Source organism: Andrographis paniculata, unplaced genomic scaffold, assembly GCF_009805555.1.
Source record: "Andrographis paniculata isolate CXL003 unplaced genomic scaffold, ASM980555v1 Contig62END, whole genome shotgun sequence".
NCBI lineage: Eukaryota > Viridiplantae > Streptophyta > Magnoliopsida > Lamiales > Acanthaceae > Andrographis > Andrographis paniculata.
Window position 1 is genome coordinate 4,532,721 of NW_026137598.1, and position 12,334 is coordinate 4,545,054.

The 12,334-nt window shown below is 34.6% G+C and overlaps 3 protein-coding genes across 7 annotated transcripts; 1 reads left to right on the forward strand and 2 right to left on the reverse strand.

Annotated features, from left to right (window-relative positions):
* The first annotated feature begins 716 nt into the window (after positions 1–716).
* Positions 717–3,070, forward strand: LOC127260779 (partner of Y14 and mago). Of its 2 annotated transcripts, none has more exons than XM_051288699.1 (4): positions 717–1,063; positions 1,143–1,262; positions 1,740–1,964; positions 2,052–2,658. In XM_051288699.1, the coding sequence occupies exons 1-4, from the start codon at positions 863–865 to the stop codon at positions 2,106–2,108; spliced, it is 603 nt and encodes a 200-aa protein (XP_051144656.1). In that variant the 5' UTR covers positions 717–862; the 3' UTR covers positions 2,109–2,658. The 2 variants fall into 2 exon arrangements, with proteins under 2 accessions (XP_051144656.1, XP_051144655.1); XM_051288698.1 differs by lacking the exon at positions 2,052–2,658 and adding an exon at positions 2,675–3,070 and having other exon boundaries at positions 722–1,063.
* Positions 3,071–3,607: 537 nt separating this feature from the next.
* Positions 3,608–6,843, reverse strand: LOC127261350 (uncharacterized). Of its 3 annotated transcripts, none has more exons than XM_051289666.1 (2): positions 6,535–6,843; positions 3,608–4,864 (listed from the first exon to the last, which is right to left on the reverse strand). In XM_051289666.1, exons 1-2 carry the CDS (start codon positions 6,576–6,578, stop codon positions 3,862–3,864), a joined length of 1,047 nt encoding a protein of 348 aa, XP_051145623.1. In that variant the 5' UTR covers positions 6,579–6,843; the 3' UTR covers positions 3,608–3,861. The 3 variants fall into 3 exon arrangements, with proteins under 3 accessions (XP_051145623.1, XP_051145624.1, XP_051145625.1); XM_051289667.1 differs by having other exon boundaries at positions 6,646–6,841; XM_051289668.1 differs by lacking the exon at positions 6,535–6,843 and adding an exon at positions 6,067–6,359.
* Positions 6,844–9,375: 2,532 nt separating this feature from the next.
* On the reverse strand, positions 9,376–11,901 carry LOC127260784 (WD-40 repeat-containing protein MSI1-like). 2 transcript variants are annotated; one of them, XM_051288704.1, is made up of 7 exons: positions 11,452–11,901; positions 10,766–11,092; positions 10,489–10,641; positions 10,261–10,385; positions 10,067–10,162; positions 9,727–9,959; positions 9,376–9,618 (listed from the first exon to the last, which is right to left on the reverse strand). In XM_051288704.1, exons 1-7 carry the CDS (start codon positions 11,794–11,796, stop codon positions 9,608–9,610), a joined length of 1,290 nt encoding a protein of 429 aa, XP_051144661.1. In that variant the 5' UTR covers positions 11,797–11,901; the 3' UTR covers positions 9,376–9,607. The 2 variants fall into 2 exon arrangements, with proteins under 2 accessions (XP_051144661.1, XP_051144663.1); XM_051288706.1 differs by having other exon boundaries at positions 9,707–9,959.
* Between the last annotated feature and the right edge of the window lie 433 nt (positions 11,902–12,334).

Genomic DNA, 12,334 nt, shown 5'->3' on the forward strand with positions numbered 1-12,334 from the left:
TGCACTGTATGGGTCGCCCATTAAATAGTACACAGCACTGCCTCTATGTGATACTGAAACCGATGTGGGACGTAAACATCAACGCAGGTTTGCTTAGCTGTCTTGACTTTTTTGAGTTCGTATTAGTATGCTATCATCTCAATAAAATTGCCGAAAGAAAGAGAAACATAAGGAAAAAGGTTTGTTTGCTTATAATTTTTTTAACGATTTTTTTTATAAAAATTAACATTCAATATTCAATATTATTTTTTTTATTTTTATATTTTATATATATAAAAATACTGTCAACAGAAATATGTTTGTCCTTGAGTTTTCGTACTTCTTTTTAATGTTTTTTTTTATATTATATTTTTCTCCTTTATGAAAAACTATGTTTATATATTTTATTAAATAATCAACATCAAATCACATTTTAAAATTTTATATTTGTATTTGACTCATATTTGAATCGAATCGAATATCTTAATTCGAATTCGAATCAGAAAATTTCTAATATTAGTATCAAAATTTCAAACCGAATATTTATTTAATTTATTTACAATCCTATTGGGGCTTTTTAGTAATTGGGCTTACAATGATCTTACAATGGGCCCAAATCAATTAAATAAAGTCCAGATATTATTGGGCCATTTTAGTAATTGGGCTTAAAAGAGAACTAACAATAGGCCCAAATAAACTGAAAAAAGGTCACAGCAGTTGTTAAAGTCTAACTAATAAGTTCAGTTGCGAGTAAATAACGACGCTCTTCTCTTCTGTCGTCTACTCTTCCGTTGCCTGCGCACTCGATTTCTCCGCTTCTACACAAATTCTCTGTTAGTCGCGCGATTCAGGGCTACTCCTTCGAGTTTTTGCATTCAGGCCAATGGCCAGTAGCGGTAATGGTAATGGAAGTGCGGGGGATGCGACGGAGTCGGCGGCTGAGCTCGGCAAAACCCTAAAAGAAGGGGAGAGGATCCTCGCGCCGACTCGGCGGCCCGACGGTACCCTCCGCAAGCCTATTCGGATTCGGGCGGGTTACGTTCCTCAAGACGAAGTGGCTATATACCAATCGAGAGGCGCAATTGTAAGCTGAATTTTGAATTGCTTTGTTGTGAGTTTCGTTTCGTAATTAATTGGTGTTGGGAATTGTGGCGGCGGCGCAGTGGAAGAAGGAGATGTCGGCGTCGCATGAGGCTCCGCCGGGGTATGAACCAGATGTGGAAACAAAACCAAAATCGAAATCGGCTAAGAGGAATGAGAGGAAGAAGGAAAAGCGCCAGCAGGTTAATCCCTAATCTTCAACTTGTATTGATTTCTTGCTTAATCCCTAATCTTCAACTTGTTTCCATACATAAGTTATAGATTGAAACCCTAAGGAATATCAGATTATTGCCCTATTATGTGTGTAAGAAATTAAGAGGTTGCTGTAATTTGTGCTTGCAAATCCCTTTTTAGGGCATACACTATTGTGTTTTGTAAAGTGCCCTTTGTGTGGAATTAAGCATTTTTCTTGGTAACCATGATGACGTATTAGTAGAGATTTGCAAAGTAATCCTAAACCCAGTCGAAAAATGCGAATCCAATCTCTAGGATGTGGGCAGGATGAGATTGGATGTTTGAAGGATGTATATCATTTTTATTATTTGTATGGTTCTTGAATGCAATGTGAAGAGTCTTCGATAGGATGGGATGAACATTTTTACTTACTGTGCTTGCACTTTGAGGATTAGAGTAACTTGTAGGAATATGATTTGTTTCAGGCTGCTGTCGAGAAAGGCAAGAGTTTTGAAGAAAATGATATGTTGTCTGCTGGGGATTCAAATGAATGGCCGGAGAATGTAGAGTCGGTTTCTTCGAAAATAGATGGACTCTCACTTTCTGGGAATGACTCTTCGGTTACACCTCCTACAACTTCAACTGAGGGTTCAACACCAGAGGATCAAATTCAAGTTATTGATAAGAAGATTCGAGCCCTGAAAAAGAAGGTAAATGTTTATTCACCTTTTTATAGAACATTTCTAATGTAGTGTTTTAAAATATTTATTGCATTACTATATTGGCCAACTTTTTAGGAGTTCACGCATTCTGGATCCATCCATTGCTCCGCCCACAATATCATATCTGTTTGAAACTCCGAGCTGTGTCCTTATTCCTGTTTGTAACCTTTGAGCTGGAAAATATGTTGTTATTTGTGCTTTTCAGGTGTTGGGAGTTTTTATTATTTGACATCAATTTATCCCTGCAAATTTCTTTTGATTTGGTTTGGAAAATTTTGGTTTGTGTTTGATATTAAAATAATGTATGATGAGATTTTTGTGAAAGAAAAAGATATATTTTTTTCGGGAAACTACAATTTGATTTGGTGGTATAATGATGCTTTGTAAAGGGTAATATTAATTATAAGGAATGTATATATTAATTTGAAGTATATTTTGAGAAGGTATGGAAGAACCTGAATCAAGATTTGCATGAAATTATATCATACATAGTCTCGAATGCTTTTTAAGAAGCAAAAGGAACCAAATTTGAGACTCATGAGAACCTCCTAACTTGAGTGGACAGTATATATAAGGTCATTTTTGTTTCCAATTCTAATTCCCATCTAAGGCATACAATTTATGAGATAGTTGCAATATTACAAGAGTTGTTAAGATGATATCGAATAATGTCATTGGTGCATTCGATTTTTTACCAGATTCGGCAGACAGAAGCGCAGCAACAAAAAACTGCAGAGAAAGACATGAAGGCAGAACAATTGGAAAAGGTAGCAAAGCTAGAAGGTTGGTGCAACGAGTTGAAGCTTTTGGAGGATAAGAAAGCGGAACTCACGGGATCGTCATCATGACACAGACACAAGAGTAGGTTTGGCAATTATACTTGATTTGTGTTATAACTAAACTGTCAAGATGGAATCTTAGTTCCCCCAAGACATGGACCTGAAAAATGACTACATTTTTTCTGTCTGGGCGACGACGGCACACATTCACACACCACACCAGACATTCATTCCCACATGTAATGGTATGGTAGTCCCCATTTTAATGTGATGAATTCTTTACTTGGAAGATTGAAAACACCTGTTTCTTGAGAATTGGCATTTCTGTTTATGATCATTTCTTGGTTGAGTAGCTAAGGCAAGTATAACAGACTACATCATATGCATATTATATAGAGTTAGACAAAAATTGACACGATTGTGTTTGGTCTAAGGATTTTGATTTGATTATGTAGCCGAAGTGATACAAAATAAATGGGTTAGGACATGACAATATGATCATAATATATTAATATTAATTAATATATTTATTATATATATAAAATAATTCTAATTGAATAATTAGTCAATATATTAATATTAAGTCAAATCTTAAATATTACATAAGTCACTATTTTACAAAAAAAAACAATGAATTTTGGATAAAGAATTTCGACCTATGAGTTTGACATGATAATAAACGGATCAACGCGAAAATAGATCGGGTTATGATTGAATGATTTAACTCATTTAATGTATTCAATTCGACACGAATCGATCCATTATCAGCTATAATATTATACAGATATCCATTAATGTTCATTTTTGGACCTAATAAAGATATATAGATGATAGATATATTCAACTTCAGATAAAAAAAAAGACCAGATTGATCATGCATATATGTCAATAAAACAGCCTCCAGAATGAATAAATCAGCAATTACACAAACTAGAAAGCTACATGAAGCAAGTTTGCTTGACCATCAATGGATTCTAGCCTGTCCTTAAAATGCTAATCATGATCAGCCAACTAAATAATGTGTGAAAGTATAATACATACATGTACATGCACATAATATATAAACAACAATAACAACATTTATATTCATTCGATATCGAGACATCCTACCTTGAATCTGGAAGCCTTCTCCTCCCGGACCGCCCCAAAACAACCCTACCTCGATGAACATGGCCATCTCCATCTCCATTCCCATCCTCATCCTCGCTGTTTTCTTGTTCAGAGTTATGGTTAACGCCTCTATGGGGTATTACATTACCAGCAGAACCAAATGCCTGAAGAAACACAAACACGGACATTAAATCCCGGCCAGCACTTACCTCAATGCCCTCATTTCGCGCAATGGCATCTGCGTCGAAACCATCCTCGTCCTCCGAATTAATATCGAACGGGCTTCCTTCTATCACGTAATCGCCAAAGACCACAGCCCCAGGCATGGATGACCTTATAGTACTGATCACGTCGTCCCTTTCCCGCTCTCGCTCCATCCTTCTCCACTTCTGTTCCAGAGTGGGGTCCACTTGACGCGGCTTGGCAGACGGGTGCTCTGCCTTGACATGCTTCCGCAGTTCTCTGTATGTTCCGATGAACAAGCAGTTATCTTGCATGCATGTGCGTTTCTTCCCGTTGAGATAATCCCGCGCAGGCTCTACGACCGTCCATCCCTTCACCTGACCTCGGCAAAGGGGGCAAGCGAGCTCCAGAGCTTCGCAATTTTCTAAAGAATGATGAGATGATGACAGCGCACGCGTGATTTGGCTGTCGAATGAATCTTGAAGTGGCTGGGAGTTGGATGAAATTAACTTCGTATAAGCCTTCTTGTACTGATCGAGGCAGTTGGAATAGCGGATGCTTGTTCCACACATGTAGGGACGGCAACCTTTGTCGTGCGAGGAGCACAGTAGAAGTACGGCGTTGTGGGGACATTCCATGCACACAGAGCAAGTGGCATCTTCCCAGTCTTTCTTCTCCAAGAGTTTGGAGCAGTCCTTTTGTGGCATGACCTCGGTTACATTGTAGGAGGATGGAATTGGATATGGTGCTGACCTAAGCTGTCTTGAAGCAACCCCGCGTCTTCCTCTGGTCCCTTTCGCCATTTCGAAAAGAAATCTGCAGTGTAAGCACATCTCAGTGAGAGCAGTTGGTGGGCTTGTGTATAAACCATCAAAGATACATAAAGGGTGTGTTCGTTTACAAAACTTTACAAAATTGCTACTATTCATAAAAAAAATTTCCTCCAAAAACATCAAATCAAACACCTATTTGTCACTTTTTATATTAAAAATTAATTTTACATTCACAACGTCACATCAATACCTATTAATATCACATCATACCATTATTCAAATTCAAAATTTTGACTATTCAAATCCCAAACCAAAATTCAAACCCCCAAACAAACACACTTAAAAAAATACCAAAAGATTTATCTTCAAGCAAAATCAAAGGTTCACTCATCCTGCAGTCAACGGATTACCTTTAATTATGATATTTGTGATTATTATCATCGGTATTACACGAATTGATAGTTAGCTATTGTTAATTGCAACATTAGATTTGACCACACGAAACAAATAGAAGACACTATTTACAGGAATCCTTGGATAGTATTCATAGGACTTAAGAGAATGCAAGATCTATTCAAAATGTGTGTTGTTTCTTTTTTCATTTTCTTGTGGGCACAAACTGATGGATTTCAGAATACAAGTATAGAACACAAATAAACCATTAATTCCAAACCCATCAACAAGGTCATACCATAAGGGGCAAAATGCAATTTTGATGGTGCCTATTGACAACCAGAATTTTCATTTATCGAAAGAATCAAGACTATAAGGGAATGTAAATGTTTAAAATCTGGGCTCACAAGGCAAGATCGAAGAATATTAAAGACAAATGTGGCAATTTCACATAACCATATCTTTTCAAATATGAATCCTCAGAATACATTAAAATTGGCAAGACACAGACATACGCAAGGATAATGATAGATCGCTGAAAGATGTCAAAATTGCAGCTACTAATGATACACAAATGATCATCCCAAATACAGGATTCAACAATCTACTTGACTATCTTTTCTACCTCCTTGAACATACAAATCAACATCCAAATGGAAGCAAGAAATGCAATCTCACAAGAAAACAAAGATCAGGAGTATATCATGCTTCTCCTAAAGATGAAATTCAAAAGAAAATATTAAACGCCCATCACAGATTCAACGAACAAAACTCAATCCTAGGTGCAAAAATAAATTAAAATTGAAATTCACAAGTTTCTAGTTCCTCATCTACCCAAGTCAAAGAACCCACCCTGCAACCAAATCAAAACCAAATCTGAACCCCAGCGGAAGCAGCTATCCACAGAGATGAAGCCATTGCAGAATTTATACTTTCTTTAAACAAAATACAAAGTGTTGGCTCATATCAACGCATCACAGCGAGATTCAGATGCGGAAATATAAAAATATATACAGACACAGGCATACTTTACGCAACGACAGATTCGGATAACATGTTAAAGTCTGCACAACGTGCCTCAAGCGAATAATCACGCTACCAGACAGATAATGAAAATGTTAAAGTAATCACCAAAAAATACAGAAGCTCGAATTTAAGAAAATTAATATGTCAGTTGAAAAAAAAAAAAAAAAAACCACTCAAGAGGGGAGGGCTTCATTTCTAACATCAATTGCCGAATTCACAAACTTCAAATACTTTTAACAGATGCAAAATTAAATGCGAAACGAAATCGGCATCTAATCACATGTCCGCCATTACCTTCGATCACACATTTCCAGTCCATTCGCCATCTCCCAATTCATTAATTCACCATCCAAAAATCATCCACCAATATAAATCCAAATAAATTAAAGCGATGCCGCAGCTTACCGATAAATCTGGTTGGGTAAATGCGAGATTTGAGCTACCGATGGAACGCGAGAGAGGGAGCGATTGTGGAAAGATCGATGACGGAGAAATCGAGAAGAAATTCACAGCGCGGATTCTTCAGAACTGATAAGACTATAAATAAACAAGGGCAGATTTGTAGAGAGTTTCGATTGCGTCATAAGGCCTCGTTTGTTTTACTTCAAAAATGGATTTCGAAAAAGAAATAAATAAATATATAAATAAATAAAAAGGATATTCTTTTGTCCATCTCCCCACAAATTTTCACGCAACGTTGGAAGATGCTTTTATTTTTATTATTTTTTCGCAAAACGCAAGCTTTTCCACACAAAATTAATAATTTTTTTAAAAATAATATAGTATTAGATAATCAAAAAATATATTGGCTCATTTAGTTATTAACTTTTAGAATAAAAAATAATAATAATAAAAAGATTACTTTGTTATGTTTAGAAAAAAATATAATTATAATTTACAAAAATATGTAAAATTATTTTGATAATTTTATGGGTATAAACAAAATAAATATTTTTAAAAAATTAATAAATATTTTTACATTTATATAGTGATTACTTTTTAAAAGAATTTAAATAAAATCGACAAAAATAATAAAAAAAACATATATTGAATTGGAAAAGAGAAGTACTCCCTCCGATCGGTTCATTTGATTTAGGATACCAAGTAAAAAGTTAAATTAGTTATAATATTGAATTATAATATTGTTTTTTTACATTTTTTATATACGAGTAATTATTATTGGTAATTTTAGTATATATAATTAAAATAAATATTATAGTTTAGTAAAATATATGTCAATATGCATATAATTTTATAGAGAATAAAATTTAAATAATACAAATAAATAAAAATATATATTTATTAATTTATAATTAAGACAAAAACTAATTTTATAAAAACATATAAGCTTTAACTATAAATAAAAATATTGGTTTATTGAGAAGGTAGATAAAAATAAAGATTATTGTTATTATGTTAATTAAATTGATTTATATTTATTAAATATAAATTTAGTAAATTTTACTAAAAACATGTCGATTAAAGTAAAACAGAAAAAAAAAATAGACGAAAGAAGTATAAATTATAGAATAGATAAAAAAAAAGTATTTAAACAAACATAAATTTAATAAAAAGATAAATATTATTTAATATTCCTTCAAGAAGTAAATATTTATGTTTTTTTTAACAAAATACTCCTTCCGTCCCAAAAGTATAGTCTTATTGTATTTGGCACGAGATCTAAGAAATATTAAATTATACCGATAGTCGGTAAAAAGTAAGAATAAATAATTTTTTTGCGCTTGTGAGTATATTAGTGTAAAATGTAGTGGCAATTGTGTAATAATGAAAAAGTATGGATAATTTTACGGTGATATGGTGATTTATGGAAATAAAATTATTGTTTTGAGACTAGGGCTGAGCAAATTCCAAATCCGAACCGATCCGAAAATCCGAAATTTTTGAAAAAACCAATCCGAACCGAACCGAAATAATCGAAATCCGAAAATCCGTAATCCGAACTAAAAAAATCCGAACCAAACCGAAAAATTCTAAATTCTAAATATTTTATTATTTTTTTAAAAAAAATTAAATTCTTTTATATTTTATTATTGTTTTATAAAATTATATATATATAATATATTAAAATTAAATATATTAAAATATAATTAATAAATTTGAGTTTTTTATATTAAAATATAAAATTTTCTAATAAAATATTAAATATATATAATAAAAAATATATTAAAATATTATATTTCGGATTTCATATTAGTTTGGATTTTAAGTATACCGATCCGATCCGATTCGAAAATCCGAAATTTGTTAAAAATTCAATTCGATTCAATCCGAAAAATTCGAACCAATTTTTAAATTTCGGTTTAGTTCGGATTGGATTTTCGGATTTCGAATATTTTGCTCACCCCAATTTGAGACGAATAAAAATGATAAACAACGTTATTATATTAGAATGGATGAAGCAGTAAAGATTGTATTATGGATTGAGTGCTTACATATTATAATTTAGAACTTAGTTACTTTTAATTAATAGAATTAGATAATATAATTAATATAAATACATATAAGTAAATATAGCTATTTAGTAAGGTACTGAAAAAAAAATATCAGCACATAATCTTGTTTTTAATGATAGCATATGATAATTTGTAACTTTTACCTATGTATGTAGATGATCATAAAATATTAATTGAGATAATCATTTCGATCATTTACATGATATCAGAATTATAGTTCTCGAATTCAAATTCAACCGTTCCTCAAAATATAAAATATAATGGTAAAATAAAATTCTAACTCAAATACAACCAAATAAAATTGCTCAATCTTTCAATCCCCCGCTTCCCTAAAATGTTCATGTTAATGTAGATATAAAAATATAAAAATGTTATAATTAATAATTAATTAACAAATATATTAATAAAAATAATTATAAATTTAATTAAAATTAAAAATATATATTATAAATTATGAAATATAATTATTTTTTAGAAAAAAATAATAAATTATATTGAAAATAAAAAATATTAGGTGTGTTTAGTTTATGTTATGGTTTAAAAGAATATTTTTATGTGATATACAAAAATTTGTAAATAATATAAATATATTACTTTAAAAAATATATATATATTAAAAAAATTTATGTAAAAGAACCGGCGAAATGAGCAATTTATAGTCTACACTTAAAAAAGAAAATGAAATTCTTTAATTTATTTTCACGGGGCCACAATAGTCTGAGGAATTTACACAAGGCACGCTACGAGAGTGAAGGCACGCGCGACGGATATAAGCCATTCACGCGCCTTCAGGGAGGTGAAAACACGCGCTCCGGATCCATTTTCTTACTACTAGCATTTTATTACACAGAATATGAACGAAGTATGTAACTGATAAGAGAGCAAGAGATCGATCATGGCGTTCCTACAAAACACACATTCTATTATATATTCTCAATCTTAACTTCGAACATAACAGAACAGAACAGAACAGAACGAAACGCCACTCTTACCCATAACTTAACTTACGGACCTTTCGTCGAATTATCCGCGGCCGCAGCTGCCGGAAGATCGTCGTCTTCGTGGTAGATGTGCTCCGCCATCTGCCATATCTGCAGTATGTTATCCTCGGCCACGCTACCAACGACCCAATCTTCGCAGGGGTTCCACGAGAAGTCCGAGATTTTGCTCGTGTGCCCGCCGTGGATGAAGAGCAGCTCCGGCGGCCCATCTTCAGCATCCTCTGGCGTCTGTTGGGAGTCGATCCTGTCAGAAAAAAACGAAACCATTTAGCAAGCATTTTTATTTTTTGTAGGTTAAGGATAGACCAATGTGGAACGGATCGAGGATCGGATAAAAAAAGTTTACAGTACCGGCTAAGATCCCAAACCATCAGTCTCCGGCCAAGACAACACGAAGCTAAGATAGTTTCGTTCTTCGGGTTCCACCCGACCTGGAAAACATCTTCCCTGTTGAGCAGTAAAAGAATGCTGACGATTAGCCAAACCGAGGGGATGGCAATTCCCGAGTAGAATCAAGAACAAGAGCAAGAGCAAGAGGATGTTACTTGTGGCAATGTAAGGTGTGGAGAGCAGTAGAAATCTTTCGCAAATCGAATAATTTTACAGTCTTGTCAGTCGACCCTGTCGCCACAACCCACTCGTTGAATGGATTGAAAGCCAAACAGTTTACCTATTGAAATATGCAATAGAGACAATGGAACGAATGAAATCTAAACCAACATCAACAATTTCCAGCGTCGAATATGAAATCAAATCGGAATCATTAAACTCACCTCGCTGCCATGCGCAGCCACGGATTGAATGGGTTTTTTGACTGCTGGAGAGCGGAGATCCCATATGTGTAGATACTGATCGTCTCCAACCGAACCGAACAAGTGCTCGTGCCTTAGATGCCATGCGACATCTTCAACTACGCCGTCATGAATCTGTTCAATGTTACACTAAGCATTAAAACAACAATTTCAAGCATAACCTTCCCGCACGAATGATGAACGCAATTCGCAACCACAACTAAAACTTGCATTTATATAGATAATTAGATATATATACCTTAAATATCTGCATTGCATCAAGAGTCTTATTCTTGGGTGTGGCATTAATATCCCACAAACATATTTGGGCGTCGTCTGAACCGCTCAACAAGTGACCCTCCTTGAATCGACTCCAAGATAAACCATAGCCTTCAGAATTGTGGCCCCTGAGCCTCAAATCAGGGTTGCACGCACCGTCTAAAGGAGGCTTCGATGGATGCTTGCTGTAATCGAAGAGATAAACTTCTGCACTGACTGTTTTAGTGGCAACAAGAAACTTATTTTGTGGCATGTAACGAGCCCTGTTCACCTCCCCATCATGGTTAATTTGCTGGACAATTTGCACCTGCAAAATCATAGAAACAATGCAACACATCAATAAGAAAACCATATAGAATCCATGAGGAACACTGAATCAATCCAATATGCAGATGCATATTGCCCAAAAATAAAGTGATAGATATGTGGAAATATCCTTCAAAAACCTAATAAGCACAGGCCTTAAAAATCCCCAATTCTGCTCTCTAAAATTCCTAACCCTAAATCGAAGTACATACAATTTCTTCCGATGTTGAATAAAGTTGAGTATCAATGACACAAAAGTTAAATTGCTCAAATACACATTTTACGATGATGCACATCGATTAACAGATACTGAAAAAAAAAAACAAAACAAAACGGAAAGGAGGAAGGGGCAAGCGGTACCTTTCCATTGGCACAACCAAATCCGCCTAATTCAGAGCGCTCGTCATCGTAATGGCGTGCATCGTACTCGGCATCCTCGAGGGGCAGCTGCACCTGAGCGAGCATGAGATAATTAGGCTCATTCTCGGAGGTGTGGGTGCCGAGAATGAGCTTCTGCACGGAATAATCCTTCCCAGGCGGCTCCTCCCGGTCGGGCAACCACTCGACGGTGAGGGAGGGCCACTCGAGGGCGTGGGTGATAACCAGATCGTAGAGAAAGGGCGTGTTCTTCTTCCAAATCTTGTACTCCTCGTTTATCAACCGCTCCTCAATCTCCCCCCTCATCTCGTCCTCATCCTTCCCCATTCCAATTCCCTCTTCTCCTCTGCGAGGGAATGAAAATATGAACGAATGAAGAATGAATTATCAGCAACAACAACGAGATTTCGTCGTCTGATTGGAGGGAATGCACCGAGTGGGGTTTACCTTTATGGCTTTTCTATCTCTATTTCGGCCCACTTTCTCCAACAAATAAGCACCAAAGGCCCATCTCATTTTATTATAATATAAAAAATAATGTTAATAACACAGAACATATTATTATGATGTGAAAACCCATGGCCGACGGATGGTGCTGGGTGAACTCGTGACTATGGGTTCAAAATCTTGATGATTTTGCCTAATTTGATTAATCTTGTTGAATCTAATTTGCAGAATATTAAATTTAATCTGAATTTTCGGTGTGTATTTTCAAGTAGCTGCTGTTGATTGTCATAAAAAAATTATAAAATGGATAACATAAATATGCAAGAGGTGAAAGTGCCAAGAGTTTACCTGTGCGTATTTTCAAATAACTGTTGCAAATTCTACATCATAAAAATAAAAAAAGATAACATAAATATGT

Excerpts from the sequence above, each read along its gene's own strand:
- LOC127260779 (XM_051288698.1), top strand. The coding sequence starts at position 863 with ATGGCCAGTAGCGGTAATGGTAATGGAAGTGCGGGGGATGCGACGGAG. Across the intron at positions 1,064-1,142 it reads ACCAATCGAGAGGCGCAATT|TGGAAGAAGGAGATGTCGGC; the intron begins GTAAGCTGAATT and ends GCGGCGGCGCAG. Across the intron at positions 1,965-2,674 it reads TTCGAGCCCTGAAAAAGAAG|ATTCGGCAGACAGAAGCGCA; the intron begins GTAAATGTTTAT and ends ATTTTTTACCAG.
- LOC127261350 (XM_051289666.1), bottom strand. The coding sequence starts at position 6,578 with ATGAATTGGGAGATGGCGAATGGACTGGAAATGTGTGATCGAAG. Across the intron at positions 4,865-6,534 it reads CTGGAAATGTGTGATCGAAG|ATTTCTTTTCGAAATGGCGA; the intron begins GTAATGGCGGAC and ends CTTACACTGCAG.
- LOC127260784 (XM_051288704.1), bottom strand. The coding sequence starts at position 11,796 with ATGGGGAAGGATGAGGACGAGATGAGGGGGGAGATTGAGGAGCGGTTG. Across the intron at positions 10,642-10,765 it reads ATGCAATGCAGATATTTAAG|ATTCATGACGGCGTAGTTGA; the intron begins GTATATATATCT and ends AACATTGAACAG. Across the intron at positions 10,163-10,260 it reads CACACCTTACATTGCCACAA|GGAAGATGTTTTCCAGGTCG; the intron begins GTAACATCCTCT and ends ACTGCTCAACAG.